Raw genomic sequence first — 16472 nt, 5'->3', positions numbered from 1 at the left:
GGACATCTTTATCTTGGATTCCTCTGTCTTGGACTTCTTTATTATGGTTTTCTTATTATCTTCATCTCGTAAATTACCAATGATCACTCGTATCCAAGGTATGTTCTTCAACTTATGATGACTATGTCGATTATGAACGTGCTTCTAGCTTGATTATAGTAACGTGATGACCCCCGTATCTGGATTTCTCTAAATCTTCATGTAAAGAACTGATATTAATAAAGGCATAAATGATGAAATTGCAGTTTCAGTTTGTATGGTGGATTCCTTTCCTCGAGTAAGTTAATCAAAGTTAATGTATTCAATTGAGGCATTTTTGTTATCTTGAGCTAATGCAATTGAAATGGACTTTGGTTAGTATGATAAATGAGTTTTGAATGGTTTCATGTCAAACCGTCCTATCAACTAAAAAAGAGGATCTCTTAAAATGTCATTTATTGATGAATAATACCGACTCAGTGGTTCAAGTGGTATTGATTATTATTTGAAAGACTAAATAAGGTATTCGTGTCTGGGAACAAGATTTTACCTCTCTCCGAGTAAAACATAAATAGTCTGAATGAAAAGTGTATATATCTTAGAAGACCTTGATATGATTTAAAGCTGTTCTGAATGATAAAGTTTTCATCTTGTGAAAGTTGAATGGTCTATTACATGTTATTAAAGCTTTGAATGAACGATAACGTTATTGACCAAAGTCTTTGAACCGATGGGGTATGTGCTGAACAAAAACTTCTTGAATTTCAATAATGTGTTATTGAATAAATTGTGATGTGTTCTAAGTAAATAAAGCAATGGGACGGCTAATGTATCTACTGTCATAAAGGGAATTGAGTGTGAGATTGTGAAAATGAATTAAGTTGGTTATTGCTTGATCCCTGAGAAGGGAAAAATGTAGTTACAAGTACTTGAAATAAAAATTCCGGGCTTATGCAAAGAGTTTACAAGAAAAATCACAGGAGTAATACATTGACATTTCTGATCTTTGTAATTGAATACATGAAAGGTTATCAGGACTACTGTTGAACATCGGGTGATATTAGAACGATCTTCGTCAGTAGTGATATTACGATGGAAATGAGAACGAGATGATTATAGACTTCTTGTCAGGATTATTCTTATCCTTGAAAGAGAAAAAGGATATATGGATTTCTGGTTGACATATGATGAAATTCGCAAATCGTTTTGATAAATGTTAAATCTGCCAATGGGTTAATGGAATTATGTATTTATGAGATTATCAAATTTCTCGGAAAGCTAGTCCTAGTTAATTGGATTGAGACCCATACTTTTATATATCATGAGTTATTGGGAAAGCTAAATAAGACTCTATTTTAATGAAGGCTAAAGTAAAAGTTCTTTAGCACTAATTATGAGATAGTAAAGATTATGAGGAACTAAACCACTCTTCTGGTAAGATTTTCAGGGATGAAAATCCTTAAAGGGGGGAGAAATGTAACATCCCGAATTAAGGCCTAGTCAAAACAGTTGTTTCGGGACTACAAATTCAACATAAGAAAATTTATTTTTATTATATTTTTATGGTCTACGATTTCACAGAATGATTTTGTGAAAATTTCGTTCGAAAATTTCGACGTTTGGGCACTCAATTTGGTCAAAATGACTAAATTGTGAAAAGTGCAATGTAATACTCCCTACCCGTATTCATTGCCGGAATAGGGTACGAAGTATTACCAGAGTTTACGAATTTATTATTATTATTATTTTTTAGGAAAATTCAATATAATCCCTTTACAAATATCTAACCTTCCCTGCAATATTATATCGAGACTAATCCAAATCAACCAATCCAATTCAACATATTTTCAAGATAAATTCATGCATATTTATAAAATAACGTCATCACATACCCAAAACCAGGTTTGTTAACTATACCAATGGCTAACTCTACATTCATTTCACAGAATCATTTACTTTATTAGCTTATACATGCCATTGATTTCCAAAATAAAGTTTCTTTATATACCGAAGTCTTGAGGTTGATAGTGTGATGTGTCTCAGACCAAATCTGACCTCCGAGCTCTTGACACTACAAAATAGGGAAAAAGGAAACGGGGTAAGCACTTTGTGCTTAGTAAGCTCATGTAACAAGAATTATACTTACCTAATATTTTCAATACAATACAATAAACATTCCTATATCCATTCAATGCATTATTACCCTAATATGCACAAACTCAACATTCAAGTTAGTACAATAATTTCCATGTACCAATAATATATACTATGATTGATGTGTTCATCAATACCATGATTTCCATTTCCTTGTTATTTTTCCATATTTATCCCGTTGAATTTATTGGAATTTTGATGGATTTTTCAGAGGTACACTTTTAGTTTACAATTCCGGGTCCGTCAAATCATATTCATGTGCGCACATATCCATTTTAGAGAGCACACTCCCACGAACCTCAACCTTGCAGCGGGATTACCAGTCCAGGCTAAATCCCCTGCAATATAAACTCATAGAGTATTGTCGGGATTACCAGTCCAGGCTAAATCCCCTGCAATGACAATTACTCTAATGAGCTTGGATCTGAATTACCAGTCCAGGCTAAATTCAGACCCTAATTTGGATTACCCGTCCGGGCTAAATCCATTTTACACATATTCTTCGGGAGGGCTATATCAAGATAGGATCACCCGTCCGGGCTAGATCCTTTTTACCGTCAATTCCTTTTCAGAGATCCATCGAATTTTCCTTTCATTCAACCGGGATTTCTTCCCATTTTATCAAATATATCAATGTTTCATTAATTTTCATACAATGAACATTCAAATCATATTCACATCAATAACATACAATCTCAAGCATTTAAGAATATAATTCAAGTTACATGAACTTACCTTGATACTTGTTTGTAAACAAAAAAAATCTACTAATCCCGAACTTTTTCCTTTCCTCGATCTAGCTTCGTATTTGAATCTTCTAGATCTAAATAAATAAATTTAATTATCAATTTAATACATTTCATGTTCATATGCAACATTCTCTATAATTCAACTATTATTTATAGTTCATTCAAAGTTGTCTACTTGAGTCATAGTCACTAAATTATTTTTATCTTAAGGTAAAGAACTCCAAATTAGGATCCGATAATTTTCCCTGAAACTAGACTCACATATCCTCTTACCATAAAATTTTCAGAATTTTTGGTTTAGCCAATCAGTACAGTTTATTCTTTAAAGTCACCCCTGTTCTACTGTTGATAGTTCAGTCCCTTCTTCACTAAAAATTAATTATATCTTCATAAAGAATTCAAATGATGTTCTCGTTTGTTTCCCCTAAAAATAGACTCATTAAGTATTCTATACATATAAATTTAAGCCCCTAATTGTTTTTTCTTCAATTTTTTTATAATTTTTCAAAGTCAGAATAGGGGAACCCGAATTCATTCTGACCTTGTCTCACAAAATTAATTATATCTCAAAATTTACAAATCCATTGCTTACAATATTTCTTCTATGAGAAACTATACTCAATAAGATTTAATTCCATATCTTTTTCATCTTCTAATTTAATTTATAAAATTTATGGTGATTTTTCAAAGTTAGTCTACTGCTGCAGTCTAAACTGTTTTTGTGCAAGCTATTTATTACCATTTTTCCCCTAAGCTTTTAATAAATGATAATTTCGTCCCTACTCAATTAGCCTCTCAATTGTACTGATTTTTCTCAATTAATATTTTATTCTATCACCTTAAACTAGTTTACAACCTTTAGGAATCAGAATTTCAGCAATAGACTTTAATTCCAAGCATTTTCACAATTAGGTCCTAAAAATCAATTTCTATTGAAATTACCTAATAAAATCATCTCATAAACAAATTAAAGCTTTAATTTCATTCTATTTCATCATAAACTTACAGCACTCAACCATGGTAAAACTAATGAATTTAATAGTAGGACCTAGTTGTAAAAGTCTTAGAAACACAAAAATTACAAGAAAAAGGCAAGGATTAACTCACTTGGTGCAAAAATTATGAAATACTAGCTTAGAGAACCCTCCTATGGCATTTTTAGCTGCTGAAATTGAAGAGAAGTGAAGAGAAATCTAGATATTTCCTATTTAGTCCTAGCTTTATTTAGTTAATTTTGCAATATTCCAATTTTACCCTTAATTTATCAATTTTTCTGCTGATTTCATACCCTTGCTGTCCAGCCCAAATAACTTTTGGGTCTAATTGCCTTTTAAATCCTTTCTCATTAGACTCTTAAGCTATTTAATCATTCTAGCAACTTTTACACCTATTACAATTTAGTCATTTTCATTTAATTGACTACCCAAACATTAAAATTTCCTAACGAAATTTTAATACCACACTAATAACATTTCATAAATATTTATAAAATTATTTTCGACTCAGTTTTACAAGATAGAGGTCCCGATATCTTGTTTTTACTCAATTTCTTCAATAATTTCTTTTTCTAACTAACCACTAAATCGGTAAAATTTTTCTATCAATATTTTCATACGATTTTCCTATCATATCAATTTTCATGCAAAAATATTAAAATAAATTTCTCTTTAAATCGGATTTGTGGTTACGAAACCACTGTTCGATAACCTTGAATTTAGGCCATTACATGCAAAAGTTGAGTTCTACATGTTAGAGGTGTCTAATTGTTATGAAATTTTAAATGGGAGGTCTTTGAATGGTAATTATACCATTGTATAATTGTTTTGGACAAAAATGGACATGAAATGGGTGAAATAGAATATTATTAAGTTAGGGACATTTTGGTAATCTAGTAATTAAAATGAATTAAAAACAAAATAAAAGCCAAAATTTCTTGTCCATCTTCTTCCTTGGCCAAATATGACATGAAGAAACCATGGCTAGGGTTTTCCAAGCTTCCAATCTCGAGTGTAAGTCTGTTCTTGCCACATTTTTAATAATTTTTACGTTTTTAAAATCCTCGTAACAAGATCTAGCTATTTCTACCATTTATTTGAGCTAGGGTTTGTGTTTAAAAATTTACCAATAAATGATATGCATGTATTTTTATGTTTAATGGTAGAATATGAAGGCTCGGTGTATAAAAAACGACTTTTGCTAAGTGATTTTTGGTAAAAATGCTTAAAAGGACTAAATCATAAAAGTTATAAAGTTAGTCATAAAAGGGTGATTTAGTGGAAATTGGGGGCTGCCAAAGTTATGAAAATGATTTGGCTAGGCTTGAAATGCAAGGAAATTGAATAAAAGTCATTTTACAAGCATTGGGGAAAAAGTGCAAATATGTGAAAGTTTAGGGGTCAAAATGAAAATTTGTAAAAATATGATTTTTAGTCTCATATGAATAATGTGACTAATTAGTAGGCTAAATGTGATATTATAGATCAAGCACAAACTCGAAATAAATAGTCGTACTCGAAACCGAGGTAAGTTCATATGTCAGTGATAATGCAATGATATTATTGTTCATGCTTGAACTCAAATTGATGTGTCAACATTGTGTGATCAATATTTATATAGTTGATATGAAGATTATATATTGTGACAAATGCCTAAATATAATTATGTGCAATACCATGTTTATTTCATGGACAAATGTCCAAATACACATGAAAATGTGTTGAATCGAATGTAAATTGCATGATCAGCTATGCTTATTGGTATTCTTGGTGAAAAGAGAAAATCCCGGTTGAAAATAAAGGGATATTTGATGGATACGCTATTCATACATGATACGAGATCCTGCATCTGTTGCAGAAAAGGATTTAACCTAGACGGGAAATCCGTTGATCTCGGTATAAAAAGGATCTAGCCCAGACAGGTGTTCCTTGAGTGATCGAGCCTCCTGAAGAATATGTGTACATTATGGATTTAGCTCAGATGGGTAATCCAATTAGGTAGCCTGGACTAGTAATTCAGATCCGAGCTCATTAAGAGTGTTTGTCACATAGGGGATTTAGCCTGGATTGGTAATTTGTCACATAGGGGATTTAGCCTGGATTGGTAATCCCAACATCACTCTATGGGTTTATATTACGGGGGATTTATCCTGGGCTGGTAATCCCGCCGTAAGATTTGAGGTTCGTGGTAGTGCTTGCTTGAAAATGATCATTTGTATGACTTGGCAGTAAATGAGCTATCTATCGAGATTTCCAAGAAATTCAACAAGTATTATAATGAATAATGTGATGAAAGTCCTGAGATGGGTGTGGTGATAAAGGTAAAGTTAATTGATATGCTATGGATATGTTCAGGTACATACATTATACTCATAAGTGATGCCTTATTGAAATGTGATAAATGATGAGTAAACAAATTCACGCATATGTATGTGTATACATGATAAACAAGTAAAAAGGTTTGAAAGATGAACCATCCTTATGCTTATGATAGTGAATTGTGTTGTAATATCATGTTAACTTACATTGTGTAATGAGATATGGGTTTCATGAAATGATGAGCCCATGATCAATGAGTTTATGATAGTTACTATGAATTTGCACTAAAACAGTTTTGGATAGTAGCAATAGTCCGACTTTGCAAATCCACCAAAAATAGTGGAAATTTAGTTAGAGACTGAATAAAATATGAAATTAAATCTTATTGAGTCTAGTTTCAGATAAATGAAATGATGCTAGTGAACGAATCTCATATGATGAGATATTTGAATTCTTGTGAGACAGAGTCAGAATGAGTTCGGAATCCCCTGTTCTGACTTGGGAAAATCAATAGAAATTTTAAAAAAATAATTATGAGTTAGGAATTATATTCCTGAAATCTTTAATGAGTATACTTTCAGTAGAAAGAGACAGAAACATTATTCAAGTCTCATACTATGAGATAAATAAATTTTAGTGAAGAAAGGTTGAAACTGTCAAATAGCAAAATAGTGGAGAATTTGAATAATAGAATGTACTTATTGAATAGACCAAAAATTCTTGAAATTTTATTGTAATAAGATAAATGAGTGTAGTTTCAGATAAAATGAACGGATCTTAATTTGGAGTTCCATATCTCCAGATATAAATAAATTAGTAACTATTACTCGAGAAAACAACTGAACCGGAATATAAGTAAAAGTGTCATTATGGTTGATTGCCTAAGGAAACATGTTGTTATAATGCTTATTATTTTCATATGGACTTACTAAGCTTTAAGCTTACTCCCTCCTCTCCATTTCTTTAGTGTTGTCAGGTCGGATTAGGGTTGGAGATCGTCGAAGGCAGCATCACATTATCAAGCTATCAACTCCAGAGTATTGTCATACGTGTATTAAACACTTTCAAGTGAGTGGCATGTATAAGGACTAGTTTTTATATTAGATGTTGTTATGATTAGCCAAATGTATCGGCTTTTATTGATCTATTGTATATAGCCATGAGATGTGGCTTATTATGGTTATGGCTTGTAAGCCTAATTTTTCCTGCTATGGGTTAATGCATGTCGTGTGATTATAATTTGTTGCTATGAATAATTAGTATAACACATGTATACGATGAATGCCCTAGAACCATTCAAGGTGGTCGTGGCCATGGAATGAATATGTGGTCTGGTAGTAAGTTGATAATGATTAAACATGGACAATTTTAGAATGTGTAGAGATTAAGTGCTGGGTAATAAACACTTGTAAGACAACATGCAAATTATTTAATTGAATCTTTCTCAAGGTCGATTAATCATTAAATTGATGCTATAATTTGGGTCCATGATGTGTAAAGTATGGGAAGAATTAAGGAAAATATAAGGCTTGGAAAATAGCCTAAGTGTTGGCTACACGGGCAGAGACACGACCATGTGTCTTAGCCGTGTGGAGGACACAGTTTAGCACACGGGCGTGTGGCTTGACCGTGTGGATCAATTTGTTTGGCTGACGTCATCAACAGAGAGTTACACGGGCTGAGGACACGGGCGTGTCCCAAGCCACACGGACATGTGTGACCACACAGCCCAACCTACATGGCGTGTGACTCTCTAAAGCAAGAAAATTGGTTAAGACGGACATGTGTGACCACACAGCCCAACCCACATGGCGTGTGACTCTCCAAAGCAAGAAAATTGATTAAGTTTCCTAAAGATTTTCAAAGTTCTCAGTTTAGTCCCGAACCACCCCGATGTATGTTATAGGCTTCGAAGGCCTGTATAAGGGACGATATGCATGTGTTTGAGATGTTTTAATTTGGGGCAAAAATTTTGTGGCCCGATTTTGCATGTTGTGAATGTTTAAGTCGGGTAACACCTTGAACCCTTTCCCGGCGTCTGATACGGGTAAGGGGTGTTACACATTTGCTTATAAACTTACCTCGGACAATGATAATCGGAACGGGACAACTAATCGACAACTTTGGTTTTCCCCCGATCCAAATTAAATTTCTTTGGTTCTTAATCTAAACATGTAACACCCCTAACCTAAATCTGTCACCGGAATAGAGTTACGGAGCATTACCGGAGTTACCGATTTATTTATTAGATATTTTATTTCTAGTCAAACTAGTCACCAAATTTCACGTAACTTTGACTCTACAAATTATTTTTCTCGATGTTCAACCACTAACATATTTGTGGTCTATTTACTCAATAAAGACATCTAATTTAATGTTCCATAGCTATTTGACACCTTTAGCTAGCAAAACAAAATTTTTGCAGTTTATGCGATTTAGTCCTTTTTCAAAATTAAGCATGCAATCACTAAAATTAATTCACCAAAAATTTCAAACACTAATATAATCATGCTATAACACATAAAATAATATTAAAATAATTTCTCCAACCTTGAATTTGTGGTTTTGAAACCACTATTTTGACTAGGCCCAAAATTGGGTTGTTACAATCCCTCTCTAATTGTGCTCGGTTTCAAAGTTTACTTCAGGTCTTACCCCTTGAGAAGTAGGATGAATGTTAGAGTAAAGAGATTAGGGACTGTTAGTTTGTTATCAGTCAGTTACTAAGTCTGGTGTATAATTGGTTGATAGAAGCTTAGTAAAATAGAAAATTCTTAAAGAAGGAACGAAGTAACTAACAGAGGTATTTTTCTGTAAGCTTGACTTGTATTCAGTATTGCATACATGACTGATATATAGAAGGAATAAGCCTACTGCTGCTAACAACTCTTTAACAAATACCAACTTTGTTAACTGCCTAACGACCTGACTTATCACTATAACATTTACCCAACTTCTTTGAATGGTAACACCCGAAGAAGACTACGAACTTGACTAAACAGAAACACTGATAATGGTTTAGTGAGAATATCCGCCACCTGGTCACACGCTGGAACTTCACCAACAACCAAGTCTCCACTAGCTACCTTCTCGCGAACAAAAAAAAGTCAAGCTCAACATGTTTGAACTTGGAGTAAAGAACCGGATTAGCTGCAATAGCCACAGCACTAGAATTATCACACCATACTATCAGTAGATCAACTGAACTGACATTTAGTTCTACTAATAGTAAGACCAGCCAAGCAATATCATTAGTGGCCGCTACTAAATTGCGATACTCGACTTCAATCGTAGAGCGAGAAACAACTGGCTGCTTCTTAGAACACCATGATATAGGGGTATGACTAAAATATACACAGTACCCCGTAGTAGACCTCCGATCATCAAAATCAAGACCTTAATTGGCATTAGCATAACCGACCAAAGATAGGCGATCAGACCGGTGAAAAACCAGCCCATGAGAAAGAGTACCACGTAGATATCGCAAAATTTGTTTTAACGCCACCATATGGGAAGTAGTGGGAGCATGCATGAATTGACACACCCGATTAACAACATATGCGATGTCAGTTTGAGTTAGTACAATATACTGAAGTGCTCCAGTAAGACTACGATATTCAGTTGGATCAGCCAGTGGCTCACCCTCATTTTTTAGACAACATAGATGAACTCACCATTGGTGTATGAACACTTTTGGCATTAAACATAGAACCCCGATCAAGAAGCTCTCGAATGTTTTTGTGCTGAGACAAGTGAAGACTGCTAAAGGAAGATCAACTTACTTCAATTCCCAAAAAATAATGGAGATCACCCATATCCTTTAAAGCAAACTCGTTATGTAACTGCTGAACAAAACAATTAATTGCGTCAGATGAACTGTCAGTGATAACATTGTCATCCACATAGACAATCACATAAAGCGTAAACTCAGAGGAAGATCTGACAAACAAAAAAGCATCCGATTTAGAGAGGACAAACCCAGTAGAAACAAAAAACTGCTTTAATTTGTTAAACCAGGCACGCGGAGCTTGCCGTAAGCCATACAAAGCTTTGGCAGCCGACACACAAGCCTCTCACCATTTGGACCAGATTGAATATAACCAGGGGGTTGCTGCATGAAAACTTCATCAGTCAGGTCTCCATTTAAAAAGGCATTATTGACATCAACTTGTCGTAAAGGCCATCCTTTAGTTACAGCAGTAAACAAAATGGCTCGTATAGTGGCAGGTTTTACAATTGGACTAAACCTTTCCTTGAAATCACAACCAAGAACTTGGGAACAACCCTTGGCTACTAACCGGGCCTTTAGTCGGGCAATCGACCCATCAGGATTTTTCTTTACCTTAAACAACCATTTGCATCCAATTGCTTTACGACTAGGAGGAAGAGTACTAAGTTCCCATGTAGAGTTAGCAATTAAGGCATCGAATCCAACTTGAACCGTTAGGCTCCAGTCTGGATGAGCAAGTGCCTCCTCAATAGAATTGGGCTCTGACTCAACTTTATCCACAGTCAAAGCCTTTGGTTTAAACACCTCAACCTTAGACCGAGTAACCATAGCATGAGTGTTAGTAGTTGAAACAGTGGGAACAAAAACTTGTTCAGGAGGAAACTGAACAACTTCAGTAGATAGAAGGTCGTTCTGCGCACAAGACCCTAATTCATGCACCGAACTAACTGGAAGAGCTTGTGGAGGACTACATGGAGTAGATTGAGGCATTACACGATTCTAACTGGCCAGAGAGACCGCAGTGTCAGAATTCTACTAGGCTCCGTAAAATTGAAAGAGCGCATAACAGGAACATATGTAGCAGTACCTGGAGAAGGCGGATCACCGGATGTAGTAGAGATAGGAAACAAAAACTGAGACTCATCAAAGACAACATGTCAAGAGACGATTACCTTACCATCTGGTGTTAAACAGTAATAACCCTTATGTTGCGAACTATACCCAAGAAAAGTAGACGGTTGTGAGTAAAAATCAAGCTTATGTTTAACAAAAGGTCGTAAGTGCGGAAAACAACAACCAAATACCTGAAGATGATCATAGGTTGGTTCATGACCAAACAAACTTTGATATGGGGATTTACCCTTCAGAACCGGAGTAGGTACTCGATTAATGAGATGAACCACACTACAGAAAGCATAGCCCCAATAAGTCATAGGTAAATTAGCTTGAGCTAGAAGAGTGAGACCAGTCTCCACAATGTGTCGATATTTATGCTCAGCAACACCATTCTGTTCAGAGGTGTGAGGACAGGTAATTCGATGAAGAATCCCATGACTTGCTAGAACAGAAGCAAAAGCACGAAACTCACCACCCCAATCACTCTGGAATTTTTTGATAGACTTCCCAAACTAAGTAAATATCATTTTTTGAAATTGTAGAAAACAATCCACTGCTTGAGATTTGCGTTTTAACAAATAAACCCAGGTAAATCGACTACTCATGTCAATGAATGGAACATAATACAAATTCCCTTCACAAGGAACAAATGCTGATCCCCACAAATCAGAAACAACTAATTCAAACAATTTAGCATATTCAGTACTAGATTGTGAAAAGGGCAATTTATGAGATTTGCCTTTTTGACATGCTACACAAACATTAGCAAGACATTTTCTATTGAAAGTAACTTGGCACTGATCAAGAACAGTTTTTATAATAGTAGAAGAAGGATGACCAAGCCTTTTATGCCACAAAGTAAAAACATCATCACCCGTGGAGCAATCCTAAACAACAGTGTTGTGAACAGAAGGGCAGAGAATAATCGATTCTGCTGAAAAATGATAGGGCCCATCACGAACGTGGCCCCGCATTAAGATTTCCTGTGTCTGGATGTCCTTACTCACACAATAAGATGGATGAAACTCAAAAACTACATTATTTTCAGTAGCAAATTTAGACACAGATAACAAATTTTTTTGGATGCTCGGAACACACAAAACATTCAACAGATGAAGTAATTTCTTCTGTGTAGGTATAATTGTACTCCCAATGAAGGAAATCTTAGTGGAAGCTCCATTACCCATTAGAAGAGAGGAATTACCTGAATTGGATTGGAGGTATGTAAATTGGAGGCATTTTGACACACATGGTGAGTAGCCCCTGAGTCTGGACACTAAGACGTGCTCCCTACCGATAATGGAACATAAGAATCAGTGGTATCAAAATTTGAACCATAGGCAGTGGCATCGAAATAGTCAGAGGCATGCAAGTCAGAAAGCCGGGGGGTATTCTAACAAATTGAGACGAGTCATACTGAGACGAGTCAACATCAAACACACGAGCATGCAGTTTTGTTCACTACGGAACCTCAGGGGCAGTGGTCGACAAATACCTATCAAGATGAACACAATTAGCATTGAGCCTAGAAGAATATTGGCCATCATTCAATCGAGGCTTGACAAAGCTACTAGGTCCAAAGTTATGGCCTGTACCAATCGACCCACGAGCATTAACGTCCATGCCCTTTTCACCATCATCATAACACGGGTCCAAGAAGGGAGGAACAAACCGACCACCACCATGCCTATAAGACACATCAACATTCGGCCTAGTACCATTTAGCACAAACATGTGCGGCCGAAATGGCACATTTAGTACATGCAGTCCACGTGGGGTCATATTTTCCATTCCCATATTTGGTTTAATAGATAAAGGCAGAGACAAATTTTGACCAGATTTGCAATTCTGACCATAGTCATTTGAAAAACCAGACATGAGCCCACCTTGGTGCGCCACCACCGATGACTGCTCATGACGGTGGTACCTGTAATAACAACATTGAGCAAGATGACCATACCGACTATAGATTTGGCATTAAAGTCGAGGACAAAAACCGCGACCACAATCACGAACTGAAGAACGGCCACCACAAGAAGAACCATCCTCCACAAGCGGCTAAAATCCTTTCACATAATTCGTAGCAACCACCAACTCTTGAACAGATCTATCCTGTCGAGTCTCGTACTCAAGCAGCATATCAACAAGACGTTGAAACGGCAACGGGACCAAAGAAAGCGAGGCAGATGACACGATTCCCTCAAAATCAGAAGAGAGACCCGCAAGTAAAACCGCCGATCTTTCGGCCTCTAAAATTAGAGAACCAGACGTGCAAGAAGAGCACACAGACCTTTGATTTTGTCAACGTAATATCGGATAGATAGGCTACCTTTCTTGAGCGAATGAATTTCGTGACGAAGTTGAGACTACTTTGTACTCGTGTCAGTCGTAAATGTGCTATTCGTCATGAGCCACACATCGCTTGCGGTCCGGACGTCCGTGAAGAAGGACAGAAAAGAATGACTTATGGTAGAGAGCAGCTATGAAGTGAGAAGGTTGTCTTGTTGAGTAAAAACCGAGGCAGACGAATTTGCAGTAAGAGATCCATTGGAAGCTTGAACGAATCTCGTCAGAGCAGTCAAAGTGCCATCAAGAAATCCAAGCAAATCGTAACCAGCAAGAATAAAACGGACCTACTGTTGCCACTGAATGAACGAATCCTCATCAAGTTTAACAACCTCATGTCGAGGAAAAGAAGTAACGATCCGATCACCAGTGAACATAGAGCCACCAGGTTCAACGGAGTCAGAGTCGGCAGAGTGCGTGATAGCCATGCCCGAGAATCACCGAGCGACTGATACCATGATAGAAGCTTAGTAAAATAAAAAATTCTTAAAGAGGGAACGAAGTAACTAACAGAGGTATTATTCTGTAAGCTTGACTTGTATTTATTATTGCATACATGACTTATATATAGGAGGAATAAGCCTAACTGCTGCTAACAACTCTTTAACAAATACCAACTTTGTTAACTACCTAACCACCTGATTTATCACTATAACATTGGTTAGGAGCAGTTATTCATTTTCAAGTATAAAAACATCATATGTGTAATTGATGAAGGCAGATATGAATACTAACCAAATTTCTAAGTAAATTCATTTTCTATCAAATTGTTCTCTGTTCTAGTAGAGTATTTTACATATTTTAATGACCGTAATTTCTATAACTGAGCTAGTGTCCAGTTAACTTGCAACACCAACTCAACCAACAAATTAAATAATAGTATAAATAATATAAAACTTATATAGTATCTTTGAAAAAGATGGCAAGCTTCTATAACTTTATACACGGTTGTATATTGACCAGATTGGTTTTTGACACCGATAAGATTACATGTTTAGCAAAGAAAAATTACAAATCACTATTGTTATCAAATAGAAATAGCAAAACGACATTTAAATGAAGCTTGATTTGTATACTTGAGAACTTTTTGTCTTGTATCTAAAATCATAACAAAAATTCACACGTACTGATGTATCATTTACAATCAAAATGGCCTTTTCAGATCCTTGAAATTATCCATTGGATCAACACATTCCATTTTGTTTCTATGAAGATTCAATATTTTCAACAACTCGGAAGCTTTGTCCTTAGTTTGCTCAACACATCCAACCTGTAAAAGTAGCAAAAGCTTTAGAAAAGCGCCCACTTGAAGAGCTTCAAGTATAACACTTGCATCATCTTCGGTTTTCTCCTTCTTGCAAAGCTTCCACAATATGGAGACCGAAAAGTCGGTTGTTAAATTGGAAACCCTAAGGATTTTCTTAACCAAAACCGGCATGCTTAAGGCATTGTTGCAGGCCATTTGTCTCCCTTCCTCGCTGTTGCATATACCATCTAGAACACCCAACGCCTTCTCGCATATGCCTCTTTCGGAGTCTACCAACGTTTCTAGCAGCAACGATACTATGCCTAAGTTTACTAGCTTTTTCACTCGTTTCTCCTTTGTTGAAGATGATGTGATTATCTTGTAAATGACGAGTAATGAAGCTTTTGTTGATGTAGGGCAAATTGGGTCTTTAATCAGCTTGAACAATGCTTCAATGGCACCTTCCATGTCTGATAACTCGTTGATTTTTCTCTCATCTGTTGAAACAAGCTCTCTTAAGCCCAAAACTGCGTTCCTTCTCCTAGACAAGTCTCCACTGCTTAAAAACCATATCAAGCAACGCATGGCGGAGGCTGATCCTAAGAAACCTTTGGCCTCTACATCAAGAGGGAACATTATCGTTAAAGATGACAATATCTCCTCTAAAACAGCAACGTTTTCATCAAAAGACGCCCTGGAAAAAGCTTGGAAAGCTTCCGATAAAGCGCAGCCTGCCCCATTACTGACAACGCAACGCTTGTTACGTTCGCTCTCTTTTGCCAACGACTTGATCTTTAAAACCAAATCTAGACACCCTTTTCCGTTTTGTTTCATACAAGCGACGTTGATTTTGGAAAGAATATCGGAAACCTCCATGGAAGTGACGGGAACCCGAGGCGTGGGGATTCTTTCAATCCCATAGGATCGATTCTCGACGCACCAATCTTGTATTTTTTTCCTTATGATATGATTTGGAATGGGTTCGAGACTCCTGAGAACTTGATTGGTGAGTGGGCAAGTGAAATTCCCAGCTTCAATCCACTTCTCAATGTTCTCTCGATCGTAGGTTATCCCTGTAGACAAAGTGACGGGATCTTTCATCAAGTCTAGTGATATGGGGCACCTGAAATCCCTTGGAACCGTAAGCTCAATCTCTCCATTGTCGTTCCTTTGCTGTTGCAATTTCCCTTCACGCCTGGCAGCTCTTCTCCTCCTCCAGGAAGAAATCATCATTGGAAAATAGTTTTTCTTTTTTAAAATTTCTTGTTTGGATTCTAAGAAAGAATGTTGGGGTTTGCTTTGGGTGAGTGATTAAGGCAACATATATGTTGTTGTTATATTACGAGGAGGAGGATGGTGGTTCAACGTTTAAAACCCGAAGAATATTATTTAAATTTGAAATAGAAAAGCATGAAAATTAAAGAAAGAAAGAAAGAAAGAAAGCATGGGGGAGAGGGCGTGATGAAGGTCTCAAAGTTTGACCGTTGAATTAGACAAATAAAAATGATGGGAGATGTTGAAATGGTAAAAGGGTGCGGATTTTGGAACGGAGAAAATCAAAACTTTGACGAAACCAAAAGATTAAAGGCGCCGTCTAAGTATGAGAGTCGGTGTGAACTGACGGACACTAGCGGCCGCTCTCGGTCTCCCCATGTGATTATTTTGACCAATTTTTATAGTTTAAGTCTTTTTTAATAATTATATTAAATTCCTTGTTAAGATGAGTCGGATTTTTAAATTGGTTAAAATATGTCTATACTTCTTGTACTTTTTAAAAATTAAGAATTTAGTCCTTATGCTATTTTTAATGATTTAGTTGTTTTACTTTTTAGATTTTA

The 16472-nt window shown here is 36.0% G+C and overlaps 1 protein-coding gene across 1 annotated transcript; it reads right to left on the bottom strand.

Moving 5' to 3' along the window:
- Window positions 1-14297: 14297 nt before the first annotated feature.
- On the bottom strand, window positions 14298-16123 carry LOC108482417 (U-box domain-containing protein 21-like). The gene has a single exon (XM_017785548.2). The coding sequence runs from the start codon at window positions 15865-15867 to the stop codon at window positions 14533-14535; it is 1335 nt and encodes a 444-aa protein (XP_017641037.1). The 5' UTR covers window positions 15868-16123; the 3' UTR covers window positions 14298-14532.
- Window positions 16124-16472: the final 349 nt, after the last annotated feature.

This window comes from Gossypium arboreum, chromosome 3 (assembly GCF_025698485.1).
Source record: "Gossypium arboreum isolate Shixiya-1 chromosome 3, ASM2569848v2, whole genome shotgun sequence".
Lineage (NCBI taxonomy): Eukaryota > Viridiplantae > Streptophyta > Magnoliopsida > Malvales > Malvaceae > Gossypium > Gossypium arboreum.
This window is presented reverse-complemented; position numbering and strand designations above follow the sequence as displayed.

Bases quoted from the DNA above. Each gene is read 5' to 3' on its own strand.
- LOC108482417 (XM_017785548.2), bottom strand. From the start codon at position 15,867: ATGATGATTTCTTCCTGGAGGAGGAGAAGAGCTGCCAGGCGTGAAGGG.